The sequence below is a fragment of the Pongo abelii genome, chromosome 18 (genome assembly GCF_028885655.2).
Source record: "Pongo abelii isolate AG06213 chromosome 18, NHGRI_mPonAbe1-v2.0_pri, whole genome shotgun sequence".
NCBI lineage: Eukaryota > Metazoa > Chordata > Mammalia > Primates > Hominidae > Pongo > Pongo abelii.
Genome location: NC_072003.2, coordinates 23,657,334 through 23,675,374, shown reverse-complemented (window position 1 = coordinate 23,675,374; position 18,041 = coordinate 23,657,334). Strand labels below are relative to the sequence as shown.

General features: G+C 44.8%; 1 protein-coding gene across 2 annotated transcripts; it reads left to right on the top strand.

The window, feature by feature from the left end:
• Positions 1-219: 219 nt before the first annotated feature.
• On the top strand, positions 220-14,266 carry ZP2 (zona pellucida glycoprotein 2). 2 transcript variants are annotated; one of them, XM_024241413.2, is made up of 19 exons: positions 220-308; positions 399-487; positions 1,607-1,690; positions 2,076-2,170; positions 4,735-4,887; positions 5,952-5,996; positions 6,144-6,308; positions 7,325-7,421; positions 7,518-7,699; positions 8,475-8,601; positions 9,429-9,616; positions 9,697-9,788; positions 9,918-10,015; positions 10,163-10,352; positions 11,844-11,979; positions 12,056-12,152; positions 12,860-12,943; positions 13,866-13,949; positions 14,094-14,266. In XM_024241413.2, the coding sequence occupies exons 1-19, from the start codon at positions 247-249 to the stop codon at positions 14,234-14,236; spliced, it is 2,211 nt and encodes a 736-aa protein (XP_024097181.2). In that variant the 5' UTR covers positions 220-246; the 3' UTR covers positions 14,237-14,266. The 2 variants fall into 2 exon arrangements, with proteins under 2 accessions (XP_024097181.2, XP_024097180.2); XM_024241412.2 differs by having other exon boundaries at positions 9,891-10,015.
• Positions 14,267-18,041: the final 3,775 nt, after the last annotated feature.

Sequence of the window (18,041 nt, the reverse complement as noted above, 5' to 3'; positions counted from 1 at the left end):
TGGAGCTGATTTCAGCAAACTCTGATTTCATGCCTGGCCCACAGGGGCAGCTGGCAGAATACCCGGCGCAAGCTGTCGGGAATCAGAGCGGCCACTTCCTTCCCCAATCCTTCCCTTTCAGCTGGGAGAATGGGAGAAGATTCAGGTGCCCCCAATGGGGAGAGGGCGTGGATGCGGCTGGCTTCATGCTATAAAAACACAGAGCAGCCTACCCTCTACCTAGCTGATCTGGTAGTGCCTTCTGCTATGGCATGCAGGCAGAGAGGAGGCTCTTGGAGTCCCTCGGGTTGGTTCAATGCAGGCTGGAGGTGAGTAATTCTGGAAGTGGAGGGAGGGGGTATGGTAGTTTTGTTTGTTGAAGTCCTTTCTTCCTTGACTATCTCCCTGTCTCTTTCCAGCACCTACAGGTCGATTTCTCTCTTCTTCGCCCTTGTGACTTCAGTCAACTCCATACATGTTTCTCAGTTGGTAAATCCTGCTTTTCCAGGTATGTCTCTTGGGTGACGGAAGTCTTCTTAGCAGAGAAAACAGGTTGCAGCTGGAAGGCCTAGCCAGCCAAGAAACACAGGCCTGGCTCAGACAACTTCCATTCACCCCCTTTATTACCTTGGTCAGGTTACTGGATCTTTCTTCTGCTAACCTGTAGACTCACTATACCTGCTACATGAAAACTCAAAAAAACACTTGCACTGCCTTCCAATCCCTCACTGCCTCAAGCTTCATGGTGTCCACAGAACAGCAAACCACCACACTAAGCCCTCATCTTTAGGAGCAGCAATCTTCAAACACAAACTCATGCTTAAGGAAAACATCGATATAACAGGCAAAACTGGAGCTGCTCACTTGACGTTCACCTGAGCCAGAGGCTGCAGAGTAGCAGATAATGGGCAAAACTTGATCTTAAAAAAAAAAAATTAAAAAATGCAGCCAGGCGCCGTGGCTCACGCCTGTAATCCCAGAACTTTGGGAAGCCAAGGCAGGTGGATCACCTGAGCTCAGGAGTTTGAGACCAGCCTGGCCAATGTGGTGAAACCCTGTCTCTACCAAAAATACAAAAACTAGCTGGGGGTGGTGGTGGGCACATGTAATCCCAGCTACTTGGGAGGCTGAGGCAGGAGAATCGCTTGAACCTGGGAGGTGGAGGTTGAGGTGAGCTGAGATCACGCAACTGCACTCCAGCCTGGGTGACAGACAGACTCTGTCTCAAAAAAAAAAAAAAAAAAAAAAAAGTCCTGGGACTTACCCAGGACTTCGTTTAACATCAATTTGCAAAACCTGTTGACAAAGCTTTTGTCAGTTTTTCGGGCCTGCCTCCATCTGCTCCACTGTCAAGGTGTTGACCTGGCTCCTACAGACCTGCTTGTCAACCCGAACCTGGGCTTCTTCCTGGAACACTTCAAAAGCCCTGGGTGCCTGATATTTTCCTTACAGTTCTTGGTATATTGTATTGTTGTCTTGGTCACTTGTTTGTGAGCTCTCCCAGGGTAGGGGACAATTCTTGCCTCCCTCATCTGGAATCCCTCCCATCTGAGAGGAGGCTATACATTTTTGTAGGAGTCGCATCACTCATGACTCAAAGCCCCCAAATGCTTCCTTTGCTCCTTAGGCACTGTCACTTGTGATGAAAGGGGAATAACGGTGGAGTTCCCAAGCAGTCCTGGCACCAAGAAATGGCATGCATCTGTGGTGGGTAGGTAATGTGTGTTATCTCCTCATAGTCCTGATTAGCAGACAGCCTTTGGCTTAGGTCAATCCTGTTTGGGGAGCAGAGTACCCAAACTCCTGCAGCAAAGGCATCCAACTCCCATGATGCCATGGGGATACCTGATTTGCATGAAGCCACCCAGCATGGAAGACCTGTCTGTCTTCGAAAGTGTGTCTTATGTCGGCATCTCTGGGAAGCCTCTGGCTGCAAGTCATACCATCTCAAAGCTCAAGTTCTATCACCAAGTTGGAGCGGAAGTGAAGGGACTGAAGTGCCTTAGAAATGGACTGGTGGTCTTGACACTCTGTAGCTTTGGACTATCACTGAAATGTACTCAGCCATCCTGTCTAATCTGCTCTGGCCTTGGCAGATCCTCTTGGTCTCGACATGCCGAACTGCACTTACATCCTGGACCCAGAAAAGCTCACCCTGAGGGCTACCTATGATAACTGTACCAGGAGAGTGGTAAGTCATTGCTTTGAGCAGTTCTTGGGGAAGTACACAGTAACCTAAGAGTTACTGGTAGTAAACTTGGCTAAGAACTTACTCTTCGGAGTAAAGCAGTGGCTCTCAACAAAGGGGGTGGTATCTCGTGTGTGGCTCTTCTTTTCTATTATAATCTGTCTAGGCCAGGTGTGATGGCTCACGCCTATAATCTCTGCACTTTGGGAGGCTGAGGCGGGTGGATCACCTGAGGTCAGAAGTTTGAGACCAGCCTGGCCAACATGGTGAAACCCCATCCCTACTAAAAATGCAAAAAACTAGGTGGGTGTGGTAGCACACACCTGTAATCCCAGCTACTTGTGAGGCTGAGACAGGAGAATCGCTTAAACCCAGGGGACGGAGGTTTGCAGTGAGCTGAGATTGTTCCATTGCGCTCCAGCCTGGGCAACAAGGGCAAAACTGTCTGGAGGAGGGTGGGGGGGAATCTGTCCAGGGGACATTTGACGACATCTAGAAACACCTTCGGTTATCACAACAGAGGGTAGAAGAGCTGTTACTGGCATCTAATGGATACAAGCCAAAGATGCTGGCAGACAACCAACATTACCCAAGTCTCCTCCCCATAACAGAATTACCAGGACTGAGATGTCAGTGTTGAGGATGAGAAACCCTGGCATTCAAGTACTTGAGCCCTTGAGCCCTGGCTCTACCACTAATTCGGTGTAATTTCCAGCAAGTGAGCCCTTTCAAGCCTGTTTGCCCATTAGAAGATGAGAGTAATGGTGCCTGCTCCATGGGGGTAATAAAGACTAATGATCTACAGATTAAGACCTGGTGCAGAACCTGGATACAACAAATGGTGAAACACGAGCTACTTTGATCTGTGAACCCCCACATGAGATGGAAGGCTATTTTGGTGCTAGCAAATAGAAATGTGACCTATAGAAACAGGTGTTAAAAGGCAAACAGCAGCTAAGCAGTAAGGGTTTTTCTATTGCCAAGCAACAGTATTGCCCAATCATGAATATTAGGAGCAATAAAAGCAACCTGTCTAAGCAGAAGCTAGCAAGTTGTAATTTGGAAAGTTTGGATTTGACTAGTTGGACATAGGCCTGGGGTGAGTTCTGGGAATCTGCATATCTAACAGTCTATACCATCTGATTACGATGCAGGTGGTCAGCAGTCTAAGCTTTGTACAGATAGTCTTAGACCCTACTCTGTAAACAGGCTTGAACTGTAAGTCATCTGGTCCCCTAAAGCCCTCTATGATCAATCAATGAAGTAATCATAGGTCCTTCATGAAAAATCTGATAATTTCCTCCTAAAACAGACCTTCTCAACATTAGAGGTCTTAGAGTCACATTCCCTTAGACCAAGGGTCTGCAAACCATAACCTGTGGATGGCCAAATGCAGTCCATGGTCTCTTCCTGAGGCAGGCTTGCTCTGTAGCCCAGGCTGGAAAGTAGTGGCTGAAGTCATGGCTCACTGCAGCCTACAACTGCTGGGCTCAAGGGATTCTCCCGTCTCAGCCTCCCAACTAGCTGGGGCTACAGGCATGCAACACTATACCTGTCTAATCTTTGTCTTGTCAAAATGGGGATTTCACCATGTTGTCCAGGCTGGCCTCAAACTTCTGGCCTCAAGAGATTCTCCCACCTTAGCCTTCCAAAGCACTAGGATTATAGGCATGAACCACTGTACCTAGTTCATGGGGTTTTTTTTGTTTTTTTGTTTTTGTTTTTGTTTTTCAAACTAAGAATGGGTTTTATCTTCTTAATCTTCTTGAGACAGGGTCTTGCTGTTGTCCAGGCTGGCATGCAGTGGCATAATCTCGGCTCACTGCAACCCCTACCCTATGTCTCAGTACCACCTCAGCCTCCCCAGTAGCTGAGACCACAGGCACATACCACCACACCCAGCTAACTTTTGTGTGTGTGTTTTTAATATATACATAGAGATGGAGTCTCACCATATTGCACAGGCTGGTCTTGAACTCCTGAGCTCAAGCAGTCAGTCTGCCTCAGCCTCCCAAAGTGCTGGAGTTACAGGCAATGAGCCACCATGCCCAGCTGGCTTTTATCTTTTTTAAAGTTCTTTTAAGGAAACATGCTATGGATTTCATGTGGCTCACATGAGTCTAAAACCGTTGCTAATACATAATGGAAAAACGTTGGCTGACCCCTGCTTTTAGACTGAGTTTCCTAAGGTCAGGGGTAATAGCAAGGGTAGCTCTACCCAGCACAATGGCAGCTACTTAGGTGCTTAACAAGTATTGAGATAACCTGGGTAGAAGCCCCATACCAACCCCATTCAGCCAGGACCATGGTACTGAGACATAGGGTACACATAAGAGAAATAGAAACTGAACTCCATTTCCTGATGCTAAAACTGGCCTATCAGCATGAGTCTTCACTAGCAGATTACAATGGGCTAGCTAGTCTCCTGGTACAGGAATGAGGTACCTTCCAGCACTTGTGGTATTGGTAACTTTAAGGGTTTTCCCACTCAGATGGGTCAGATGGTATTCTAGAATCCCATGGGGGTATAGCACTTACTCTGTTCCCACTATGCTATCTGTACACAGCATGGTGGACACCAGATGACCATCAGAGTCATGAATGACAGTGCTGCTTTAAGACAAGGAGCTGTCACGTATCAGTTCTTCTGTCCAGCTATGCAAGTAGAAGAGACCCAGGGGCTTTCAGCATCTACAATCTGCCAGAAGGATTTCATGTCCGTGAGTGAAATGGGCTGACTGCTTGGGGTGTATGGCTACTGCAGGGGGAATATGATGATGATCTAACCAGGGCTGGGCTTAGAAATCAGACCACGATTTAATCCTGTACTTGCTAATTTTCTGTGTGATGAGGTTTAACTTTACCCTGAGGCTTTGTTTCCAAGTCCAACGTGATGGGACAATAATGCTCACCTCAGGGTGGCTCTAAGAATTGACTGAGAGTATATATGTGGTACTTGGCACATAATGCATGGCAATAGGGTTTTATTGGTAGTTGTACTCACACTAATCATCTGACAAATGGAATACATGCCATGTTCAAGGCCCTACCCTAGATGCTAAGATACAATCAGTGAACAAAACGACCCAATCACATCTTCATGGGTTTAGAGTCTAACATGGCTAATGTCAACAATGGACAACTAAAAATAACACTGACATAAAAGCAACTCAATAACAATGATAGAACTGCATGGCTTTTACATAGTACCTGATTTCTATGGACATTGGTGAAAGGCTGAACATTTAAGAACATGGTCCTGGTCAGGCACAGTGGCTCATGCCTGTAATCCCAGCAATTTGGGAGGCTGAGGCGGGTGGATCACCTGAGGTCAGGAGTTTGAGACCAGCCTGACCAACATGGTGAAAACCCATCTCTACTCAATACAAAAAACTAGCTGGGTATAGTAGCACATGCCTGTAATCCCAGCTACTTGGGAGGCTGGGGCAGAAGAATCGCTTAAACCCAGGAGACGGAGGTTGCAGTGAGCTGAGATTACACCATTGCACTCCAGCCTGGGTGATGAGTGACATTCTATTTCCGGGGGGAAAAAAGTGTCCCAACTTACAACTGGAAAGGAGCTTAGATCTTCCATCTGCCTCTTGGGATCAGAAGTTCAAAGAAGTATAATGACATCTAAGGGCACAGTCAGGGTTCATGTGCTTCTTCCACTGCATCCCACAAGCAGGCCTTTAGGTGTGACAACCACACAGCAATTTCTGGCATGAATTCGGAAACATCTACCTCCAAATCAAAGTCTTACATCACAATTCTTTTCTTCCAGTTTTCCTTGCCACGGGTCTTCTCTAGCTTGGCTGATGACAGTAAGGTATGAAAGCAAATTTTAAAAATCAGACCTTAATAACCTTTAATTCTATGTTAAACGTGATATTACCTTTAACCTGATAAATTGTTAGACTACCAGAGACTTGGTTAAGGGAGCACCAGCCCTCTAAACAAAGCTTTTTGACTTCAGGGGACCAAAGTTCAGATGGGATGGAGCATTGAGGTTGGCGATGGTGCAAGAGCCAAAACTCTGACCCTACCAGAGGCCATGAAGGAAGGCTTCAGCCTCTTGATTGACAACCACAGGATGACCTTCCATGTGCCATTCAATGCCACTGGAGTGACTCACTATGTGGTAGGTGTGGAAGTCTGGCTTTGTACCACCAAAGCACAGGCCAGTATTCCTAAATCCAAGCATGATCTCAACCATGTCTTCACATTAACTTATAATACAATCCATTCAAGCATTTTAATGCCTATCAAGTGCCAAACGCTTCCCTGGGTATTCACACCTGTAATCCCAGCACTTTGGAAGGCTGAAGCGGGCAGATCGCTTGAGGTCAGGAGTTCAAGACCAGCCCAGCCAACATAGTGAAACCCTGTCTCTACTAAAAACACAAAAACTTAACTGGGTGAGATGGTACATGCCTATAATCCCAACTACTCAGGAGGCTGAGGTGGGAGAATCACTTGAACCCAGGAGGTAGAGGTTGCCGTGAGCCAAGATTGTACCACTGCACTCCAGCCTAGGCAACAGAGCGAGACCATTTCTCAAAAATAGACATAATCCTTACCTCAATCTAGTCTCTTTCCCATAGTCTTAAATCTATAGCATAACATAGAACGAGCATATTCCTAAAAGCTTTATGGGTTAAAGGGTTCTGTTTGGGTTGTCATTGTCCTATATTGTTTTATAGCAAGTATTGGTGCTTTCCAGGCCAATAGTCTCAACACTGCACTAAATGAATTAGTCTCCTAAAGTACTTAGGACAGGTCCTGACATGTAAGTGCTCAAATGCCAACCACTTCAAGAACAGTCCTATCTCCCAGTAAGAACACAAATGGATTGAGGCTTGAAAACATTGTCTGGCTGCTGCTACTTTAAAACAGTCACATGGGGTAAGGACAGATCTTATCTGCCTAGAAGTGACTGGCTATAGGTGATCTAGACAACATTCTTCCAGATGTTAGAACAAGGTTAAAACTAATATACCTCCAGATTAGAGAAATTAGTCATTAGACAAATGCTTAAATCCTACTTGTGTCAAAGTAGTGCCCATTACTTGGATATATACTTGCCAAGATGATTCTTACTGGTTACAGATTCAAGTAACCAATGTTTTTGAAGATCACTGTTATTTCTCCCCCTAGCAAGGTAACAGTCATCTCTACATGGTGTCTCTGAAGCTTACATTTATATCTCCTGGACAGAAGGTGATCTTCTCCTCACAAGCTATTTGTGCACCAGGTAAGGTCCCAGATAGCTGCAACCTCAGTGTGGGAGACATTGTCCTAGAAGCTTAATCAAGGCTGGTAATGGGCATTCTGTCGTCATTCCTTCTAGATCCTGTGACCTGCAATGCCACACACATGACTCTCACCATACCAGAGTTTCCTGGGAAGCTGAAGTCTGTGAGCTTTGAAAACCAGAACATTGATGTGAGCCAGCTGCATGACAATGGAATTGATCTAGAAGCAACGAATGGCATGAAATTACATTTCAGCAAAACTCTGCTCAAAATGAAAGTATGTTCAATTGTCAACCACTGACCTCCACCAGGTCCTGACTTGAAGTATACTCTCGTGGGTAGTCCTGATATGGCTGATAACTTGCCCATGAGCTCTAATTGCCCACATAACAGATTCAAACTCCAGAAGGCCTCATTTGATCATCTTGTATAAGTGAAATATCAAGTAACTGAAGTTCATTCTCTAACACAAAACCTCTTTAACTTCTGTCATGAAAAATCGTCTAAGTCTTTCTAAGTCTTAAAACTGTCTAAGGCCCCAACTGAGTAGTAGCAACTACTTGTCAAATACCTAATGATGAATCTGTCCTGGTCAACAAACAGGACACCTTGATCTAAACAAAAGGGTCCTGTACTGTTGCTGTTGAGGTTAGTCTTCACTAGAACTGCCAGGGATACCAGAGAATCTTAGGTTGGGGGCACATGTTATGCAATACCATTTTATGACATCTGTAGAGTCCTTTTGACTCAGACCCGGCTTGGCAGAGGATTCCGCTATTCTTTGGAATTTGATCTGCTAATTCAAGCTTTAGTGCCTCGTACAAAGAATACAGTGCTGGGTACTCCAGGGCATGAGTTTAAAGCAATAAATCTGCCTGGGGATACATCCAGATCTGAGGAAGTGATAGGGTCTCTCTTGTTTTGGTTTAAAGGGAGCCCAGATAAGTCTGGAGTATGTCCTGCAAGTATTCAGTGGCCTTTCTTCCTGCCTCCCTGTGACAGTTCCAGGCCCCAACAGGCTGTGGCTGCTAATTGACATTTTCTCATTTCAGTTATCTGAAAAATGCCTACTCCATCAGTTCTACTTAGCTTCACTCAAGCTGACCTTTCTCCTTCAGCCAGAGACAGTATCCATGGTGATCTATCCTGAGTGTCTCTGTGAGTCACCAGTTTCTATAGGTAAAGACCTTTTATTAAAATCATGTTCTACCTTTTTTCTCCCTTGGCTCTTGTACATGTGGGCAAATGTATAGAGGTGAGATTCTGAGGTATTGCTTATAGACTGAAGAAACTAAAGACTCATCAGATTAGAAACAGTCTAGCGGCTATGATGGGGTCCTAAGTATGATATTTTTAAGACCCCTACATAGGTAGGTTTTATGGTAACTGCTCCATGGTTAAGTAATCTAGATATTTTGGCTTAGGAGCCTGAACCTGACATCTAGGTAAGAATGTTCAAACTTCTAATTAGAATTAAAAGTTTAAGTCCCCCCCACCCCAAAATTCCTACAAATTCTTAAATACAGAGTGAATATCTCTTAGCATTGCCTCCACCATGTGCTTCTGTTTAATCTGATCTGCACAGGTCAGATCAAATAGGAAAACCAGTTCCTGCCTCAGTTTCTCCCCAAACTACTCAGGATTTGTGAGTATACAAAGAAAGGATACAATAACATAGGCGCTGTACTTAAAGCCACATTAAGTTTAACCTTAAGTCAACTCCTGCCCTTCATCAGGATTCTCACTGGTCTTATACCATATAGCACTTCTTCCTACATCTACTGGTCCCTCCTTTGGATGAAAAGTCCTACTCTCATACAGAACAATCAACTTCAGCTCCCTTTGTAATTCAAGCTGCTGATCAAGGTTCCCTCACAAAGACTTCAAGACAAATTCTGATGCCTCCTGCTAAATTAGAATTTCTCCCTCGTAGCATATCAGGTTGGGAGATGACAGTATCACAGGGCAGACAAACTTATTATCTCTAAACTTTCACCGCTGTCTAGTTACAGGGGAGCTGTGCACCCAGGATGGGTTTATGGACATCGAGGTCTACAGCTACCAAACACAACCAGCTCTTGACCTGGGTACTCTGAGGGTGGGAAACTCATCCTGCCAGCCTGTCTTTGAGGCTCAGTCTCAGGGGCTGGTACGGTTCCACATACCCCTGAATGGATGTGGGACGAGATATAAGGTTAGTACTGGCAGATGGCATGAGGTTAAGTCTCATCTTTGACATAACTGGCTGCTAACCCACTTTCTCTGACATTTAAGTTCGAAGATGATAAGGTCATCTATGAAAATGAAATACATGCTCTCTGGACGGATTTTCCTCCAAGCAAAATTTCTAGAGACAGTGAGTTCAGGTGAGATAAAATTGCTATTTGACTCTTAAGCTCTAGTTTAAACTCAAGCAATTTTTTAACCTGAAATTTTTCTGTACCTACCTTCCCTCCAAACTCTTACAGAATGACAGTGAAGTGTTCTTACAGCAGGAATGACATGCTACTAAACATCAACGTTGAAAGCCTTACTCCTCCAGTGGCCTCAGTGAAGTTGGGTCCATTTACCTTGATCCTGCAAAGCTACCCAGGTAAGAGATTGCAGTCTGTGAAATTGCTTAAATAATCTCAAACTTCTCCCTAAAATGAACATCCTGATACTGCCAGACTAATGGAGCGGTGATGACCTATGAATCTGTGTTGCAGCCATTAATTACTTGAATACCATTCAATTTCAGATAATTCCTACCGACAACCTTATGGGGAAAATGAGTACCCTCTAGTGAGATTCCTCCGCCAACCAATTTACATGGAAGTGAGAGTCCTAAACAGGGATGACCCCAACATCAAGCTGGTCTTAGATGATTGCTGGGCGACATCCACCATGGATCCAGACTCTTTCCCCCAGTGGAACATTGTCGTGGATGGGTAGGTACTCCCTGTACTATCAGGTTACCCAGCTAATCCATCAAAATTTGCCAGTAATGGGAATAAGCCCTCTTGGGCTTTAGAGCGGCATTCAGTCATGTGAGATCCTGATTTAGTCCTTGTTTTCTAATCGGGACTCTTCTGCCTTCTGTTTTTTTTTTTTTTGTTTTGAGATGGGGTCTCATTCTGTCACCCAGGCTGGGGTGCTGTGGCGTGATCTTAGCTCACTGTAGCCTCTGCCTCCCGGGTTCAAGCAATTCTCCTACCTCAGCCTCCTGGGTAGCTGAGATTACAGGGGCACACCACCAAGCCCAGCTAATTTTTGCAATCTTAGTAGAGACAGGGTTTCGCCATGTTGGTCAGGCTGGTCTCGAACTTCTGACCTCAGGTGATCCACCCAACTTGGCCTCCCAAAGTGCTGGGATTACAGGCATGAACCACCACACTTGGCCACGTGCTGCCTTCCAATCACCTCTTGAATCTTAAGGAATGAGTTCCAAAGCCCCAGAAAGTTTGACTCTACTATGGTGTTGATCAACTGGAAAGACTGATCTCTAGCCTCTATCCATCTGTTGAACAACTACCATATGCCAGGCACAGTGCTATGTATTCCACATCCACTAGTTATACTAGTCTTCATCTTTCATGAAGAAACCCTAGCTTGCTGCCTAAATAACCAGCTCAAAACAATACTTACACAATGGAGCGTGTATTAGAATATCCATCTGACTCTAGAATCTGAGCACTGATGCTCTGAGGTTGCAGCCACACACTTGTACACATAGGTGTTCATCCTCATAGCTCTCCTGCCATGTCCTGTCCTACAACTGGATCTCAGTCATTCTTATGGAAGTGTGTACTTGGCTAAAACTGCACCTTTGCTTTCTTGAAGATGTGGTAGCTCAGTTACTAAGCCTTTTGTTTCGTTTTTGAGATGAGGTCTCACTCTTGTCCCCCAGGCTGGAGTGCAACGGCACAATCTCAGCTCACTGCAACCTCTGCCTCCCAGGTTCAAGCGATTCACCTGCCTTAGCCTCCCAAGTAGCTGGGACTACAGGTGCCTGCCACCATGCCCAGCTAATTTTTATATCTTTAGTAGAGATGGGGTTTCACCATGTTGGCCAGGCTGATCTTAGACTCCTGACCTTAGATGATCTGCCCACCTTGGCCTCCCAAAGTGCTGGGATTACAGGTGTGAGTTACTGCACCTGGCCAAGAAACCAGTGTCTTCTGAAATGATATAATTTGTACTTCTCATATAGTTGGCAAACAGGTACTGTTAAAATAGTTAAAATATAACTAGCCTATACAACTTATGATTTCATAGGTATCATAGGTCAGGTAAGAAATGCTGAGTAAAACAAAGGTGCTGGTAGAAGGTAAACATGGCAATAGTCCTGAAGACATTACATATGACTAAATCAGGGCAGACATTGAATTTGACTCCAAGATGCATATGACTGATGTCCCTCCCTGGTGCGTACCTCCTAGCTGTGCATATGACCTGGACAACTACCAGACCACCTTCCATCCAGTCGGCTCCTCTGTGACCCATCCTGATCACTATCAGAGGTTTGACATGAAGGCTTTTGCCTTTGTATCAGAAGCCCATGTGCTCTCTAGCCTGGTAAGTGATTCAGAAGTCACCAGGGACAGGTTAAATGTTAGTGCATCGATTCCATTTAACTCTCTTCTGTCTCCAGGTCTACTTCCACTGCAGCGCCTTAATCTGTAATCGACTCTCCCCTGACTCCCCTCTGTGTTCTGTGACCTGCCCTGTGTCATCTAGGCACAGGCGAGGTAAAAACTTCAAATTCCTGTTTCTGTGTGTCTAATTCAAAGCAAGTATCAACTTTTCAGAATAGAAGATCTTAAGGACAGGACTCATTCTTTACTTAGTGCCCAGAGCTCTCGTTGGCCCAGTCCAAACTTCTTGGCCCAGTCTACCTTACTCATATGACGGGTCTAAGATTAAGATGAACAGATTCTTGTCTAGTTCTATAGATAAGTTCTTTAAGAATCTATCCTTTTTTTTTTTTTTTTTTTTTTTTTTTGAGAGTTTTGCTCTTGTTGCCCAAGCTGGAGTAAGATGGTATGATCTCGGCTCACTGCAACCTTCGCCTCCAGGGTTCAAGTGAAGTGATTCTCCTGCCTGAGCCTCCCAAGTAGCTGGGATTATAGGAACCCCCTACCACACCCAGCTAACTTTTTATATTTTTAGTAGAGATGGGGTTTCACCGTGTTGTCCAGGCTGGTCTCAATCTCCTGACCTCAGGTGATCCACCCACCTCGGCCTCCCAAAGTGCTGGGATTACAGGCATGAGCCACCACTCCCGACCCCAAGAATCCATCCCAGTTTTACAGTAAAGGGCATAACCTCTCCTGCAAAGGCAAGATAAACCACATGAACAAAATATTCCAGAGAGGAGCTACTTCTAAGCATTCCATTGACACAACTCTCGAACCACTATTCCAGAGGCCAAACACAAACTTGATCGTCTCTCTAGCCACAGGGGCCACTGAAGCAGAGAAAATGACAGTCAGCCTCCCAGGACCCATTCTCCTGTTGTCAGATGACTCCTCATTCAGAGGTATGGACCTAAAAACCTGGATTCAAGTTTTTAGCTTTTTATGCCAAGCGGTCAGTGTTTACATATACTACGTACCCGTGGTAAGTCTAAACAATAGAAGAATAAAAGACTAAGTCTCTCCCAGAAGTAGGCTTCTATTAAGTCTCCTGTGTACCCTTCTAGAAATCACTTCAACACGAGTGGGATCATATCTTCTACCTACTGATCTAGAACTTGGTCTCTAACCTGTCTTATCTACCTTATATCTGTACAAAGAACCGTTAGGATTCCACGTGGCTCTACCTTAGTCATGATCCTCATTCATGGATATCTATAGGTTTATTTCTAGTTTTGTCCTCAGTCCATACTAGAATACTTCTTTTTTTTCTTTTTGAGATAGTTTCATTCTTGCCCAGGCTAGAGTGCAACGGCATGATCTTGGCTCATTGTAACCTCCGCCTCCCAGGTTCAAGTGATTCTCCTGCCTCAGCCTCCCGAGTATCAGGGATTACAGGCACCTGCCACTGTGCCCAGCTACTTTTATTATAATTTTTTGTAGAGATAGGGTTTCACCATGTTGGCCAGGCTGGTCTTGTACTCCTGACCTCAGGTGATCCGCCCACCTCAGCCTCCCAAAGTGCTGGGATTACAAGCATGAGCCACCACACTCAGCCACAAAAAAAAAAAAAAAAAAAAAAAATCCTCTTGAATTTCTTGTATAATAGTCAAAGATTTAAGATATGTTTCTAGCAGGATTAGGTCAGAGCTTGTGCATCTTAACATGCTATGGCCAAACTTAAGTCTGTATTAGTTTGTTCCTGTTATCACATACCCTTACCTGAGATAGCCTTAACAAACAACCTGTGGGATCATACTCTCAGGGGACAGCTAACCACATCGACTAGCATGAATATGTTGTACTAAACTCTCAGGTTCTTCCCAGGTGTCAGCTCATCTGATCTAAAAGCAAGTGGGAGCAGTGGGGAGAAGAGTAGGAGTGAAACAGGGGAGGAGGTTGGCTCACAAGGTAAGTTTATTCAATATTGCAAACTTCTGAAATAAGCCTGTTGAAGGCTTAGTTTTACCCCCTTCTCTGGGAAGCCTTATGTAAGGCTTCAACTTACCCTTATTTAAAAATACTTAAGACTCAAATGTCTGCTTCCTTTTGTAGGTGCCATGGACGCCAAAGGGCACAAGACTGCTGGAGATGTTGGTTCCAAAGCTGCAGCTGCTGTGGCTGCCTTTGCAGGTGTGGTGGCAACTCTAGGCTTCATCTACTACCTGTACAAGAAAAGGACTGTGTCAAATCACTAAATGGGCTTCTAAATAAAGCAGTCAAAATAAGCCTCTTGCCTTCCACATTCTCATTAAGATTAGATGACAAGGGATCATTTCTTTCGTTCCTCAGTGTAGAGGCAGTACCTAGTCACAATCCTCTGGGCAGGATTTGTATATAGATACAAATAGGGAAGTTCATGGTATAATTGTTTCCTGTCATTTGGCCCCTTCTGATCCTCTAACCCCGATACATGAGTCCTCTGACACTCCCAGTCAACAGTAGGGCTTTAGCTATAGCCCGCCTCTGGGGGTACACTTGAGTCTACAAGCTCTTACATAGGATAAGAAGCCAGCAAGCTACCCATGATCACTGGCATAAATCCCACCCCCCTTTTTTTAAGGGAAGGGAAACCAGATGTTCCTAAGAAAGTAATATAAGAACCTACTTCAAGGTAATTCCTAACTCAAGTTACACTCAAGCTTACAACTTTCCTGAGCTTAAAAGGACTTAGTTATTCCCACTTATAACTAAAGACAAGCAATCTTTCTTTGGTAGGGAAAGGAATACTAAAGTGCCAGAGTCCTAAGGCTCAGTTATAACATTCCAAGAATCAGATTCCACCATTCAACTGAGCCTAGAGTGAGTTTTCCACTACCTGCATTTGATCTTGACCTTCTCCTGAGGCCTTCTTCCTGAGGGTAGCCAGTCTTATTCTAAGCAATTATGTCATCAATATGACTAGTGTCTGCTTTATACTGCAGCTCTTAGAGACCTTCAAGATACATGGAAATTCACTTGTATTCTAGAAAACTTGAGTCTAAAATTTTTGCAAGGAAATATTTCAAATCTACATATGGCAGGAAGAATAAAAGTGATGAAAGCTTCTAGTGGCTGGATTTAAATGTCAGCTCAGTCATTATACTCTTGGGTTTTTCAAAATCTAACCTTGAGGTTAAATATCATGATGTCTATCTAGTCATCGTGTGGTTTTCTATAGGTGCTATCTCGGCTTATTACAACCTCCGCCTCCTGGGTTCAAGTGATTCTCCTGCCTCAGCCTCCTCAGTAGCTGGGATTGCAGGCACCTGCCACCAAGCCCAGCTAAATTTTGTATTTTTAGTAGAGATGGTGTTTCACCATGTTGGCCAGGCTGGTCTCGAACTCCTGACCTCAGGTGATCTACCTGCCTCGGCCTCCCAAAGTGTTGGGATTACAGGCATGAGACACCTGTTCTAGAGTTCTGCCACACAGACTTAAAAGGTAGCTTTCTAAATCCTTTGGTTAGGTCTTACAGATAAGACTCTGATGTGGGGAAAGAACCACACCGACTTTACATAGAGGGTCTGGCATTTCTAGAGTAACAGGGTCAAAAGCTCAAATTGTCTCATCAAAACCCTTCTTTGGACCTTGCTTTTAAGGATATAAGGCATTCTGCTAAATAGTTTTAGATTCAAAATTCTGTGTGACTTTATCGAGTTGCATTGTATATCATAACTAAATCTCATGTACCATGCTTTTTAATGGCATTTTAAAAAATGGCCACTTAAATGGCTTCCTGACCCTGAATGACACCTACCCCCGATCCATGTCTAGGAATTGCATCCTAATCCCTAGAGCCTGTGAATATTACTTTTACATGGCAACATGGACTCTGCAGATGTGACTAAGGGTCTTGACTTGGTAAGATCATCCCGGTGGGCCTAATCACAAGTGTCCTTATAAAACAAGGTCAGCAGGGCACAGTGGCTCATGGCGGTGATCTCAGCACTTTGGGAGGCTGAGGCATGGGGATCACCTGAGGTCAGGAGTTTGAGACCAGCCTGGCCAACATGGTGAAACACCGTCTCTACTAAAAATACAAAAAATTAGCCGGGCATGGTGGCGGGCGCCTGTAATCCCAGATACATGGGAGGCTGAGGCAGGAGAATTGCTTGAACTCGGGAGGTGGAAGTTGCAGTGAGCTGAGATTGTGACATTGCACTCCAGCCTGAGCAAGAAGAGTGAAACTCTGTCTCAACATAAAAACAAGGTCAGAATCGGATGTATCAATGGAAGCAGAAATTGGAATGATAGAGAGTCACAGAAAACACAGGCAGCCTCTAGTAGGGGAACAAGAAAATATCTTCCCACAGAGCCTCTAGAAAGACTACAGCTCTGCTGTACCACTTTAGACCTCTGACCTCCAGAATTGTGAGATAGCTTAATGGCATAAAACAAACTTGTTACAGCAACAATAGGAAATTAAAGTACTGAGTCACTACCCACAACTTGGAAAACATGGCTTAAAAATGCACATTTTACAGATGAGCAACTTGAGCCCTAGAGAAACTTGTCCAGGATGTCACAGCCCCTTGATTACAGAGCTAGAGCCTCTCAGCTGCAAGTTGGTCCACTTGTATAGTCACAAGTTGGGAATCAAAGTCCCCTGGGTCTCAAGGCAGCCCACAGCGTGACTTGGTTCTGATGTGTTTGCCAAAAATGCTAAAGCAGGACTTTGAGAGTGGAAAGCCAAGCTGGTGTGGAGCAGCTGCCGGGATGAACACTTGTTGCCATGGTAGCCTGGGAGCAGTTGACTAAAGTCGTGTTCTTGCCTTCTGAAAGTAGGCATCCTACTATATATGGGGGAGGCAGCCTCCTCAGACAGGAACTGTGTGGGAAGAGAGTCGAGCTTAAATCCTGAGAGACTGCTGCTTCAACCACGCTAGTGTGCTTGCAATCTCCCTTATCATGTAGTGATGGGCTGTAATTGTCATACAGGTGTCAAGAGTAGAATGATGGAGCTTTGGGGTTCTAATAGTTTGAGCAGTTCTGATTGATGGTGGAGGTTGCAGGAGTTGAAAACAGACTTGTGTGCCCTGGGAAGGCACCTGTAATGTAATGTACTACTTTCCCCTGCTCTGTTCTGCATTAGGAAGTTCTGTGGGATGCACAGGGCTCTAGAGCAAGAGTTGGGTTTGGGTTCTGGATCTATGTCCCCCTGGCTGTGTGGCCTTGGGCAGACAGAAGAATCTCTGAGCCTGCTTCTGCATCTGTAAAAAGGGAATACAACCTACTTTGGAAGCACGTGAGGGTTCAACAAGATAACCATTGTATTGATGTAGGCGCTGCCCAGTCAGTGTTGGAGTATCTCAACATCAAGAAAATAGCACTGTTATAACTCTAAATAAAAACTCAGATAACATTATGGACAATAACTGTGACTTGAATAAGTCTGTGTGCTACACCAAGGCATATGTAATCAAGTGCACATCTGGTAGAATGTACACCTGATTATACAGACCTCTGGCCTAGACACCATCTACCAAACTAGAATCTTTAGGGAGACAGCACCTACAAAACTAGACGCAGCTGGGCATGGTGGCTCACTCCTGTAATCCCAGCACTTTGGGAGGCTGAGGCAGGCGGATCACCTGAGGTCAGGAGTTTGAGACCAGCCTGGTCAACATGGTGAAACACCATTTCTACTAAAAATACAAAAAATTAGGTGGGCATGGTGGCAGGTGCCTGTAATCCCAGCTACTTGGGAGGCTGAGGCAGGAGAATCACTTGAACCCGGGAGGTGGATGTTGCAGTTAGCCGAGATTATGCCACTGCACTCCAGCCTGGGCGACAGAGGTAGACTCCATTTCAAAACAAAACAAAAAACAAAAACTGAGACACCATCTACTAAACTAGAATCTTTAGGGAGTGGAGTCTAAGCATGTTTAGGCTCTATAGGAGGCTAAATGATGGCCCCAAAGATATTCACGTGCTAACCTCTGGGACTTGTGAATTTTCCCTAATACGGCAAAAGGGACTTTGCAGTCATAATTAAGGTAAAATGTTGAGATGGGGAAATTA

What these genes read in the sequence shown, in the direction of transcription:
- ZP2 (XM_024241412.2), top strand. Translation starts at nt 247, where the DNA reads ATGGCATGCAGGCAGAGAGGAGGCTCTTGGAGTCCCTCGGGTTGGTTC. An exon ending in TGAGTCACCAGTTTCTATAG is followed by an intron (nt 8,602 to 9,428) that starts GTAAAGACCTTT and finishes ACCGCTGTCTAG; the next exon opens with TTACAGGGGAGCTGTGCACC. An exon ending in TGGAACATTGTCGTGGATGG is followed by an intron (nt 10,353 to 11,843) that starts GTAGGTACTCCC and finishes CGTACCTCCTAG; the next exon opens with CTGTGCATATGACCTGGACA.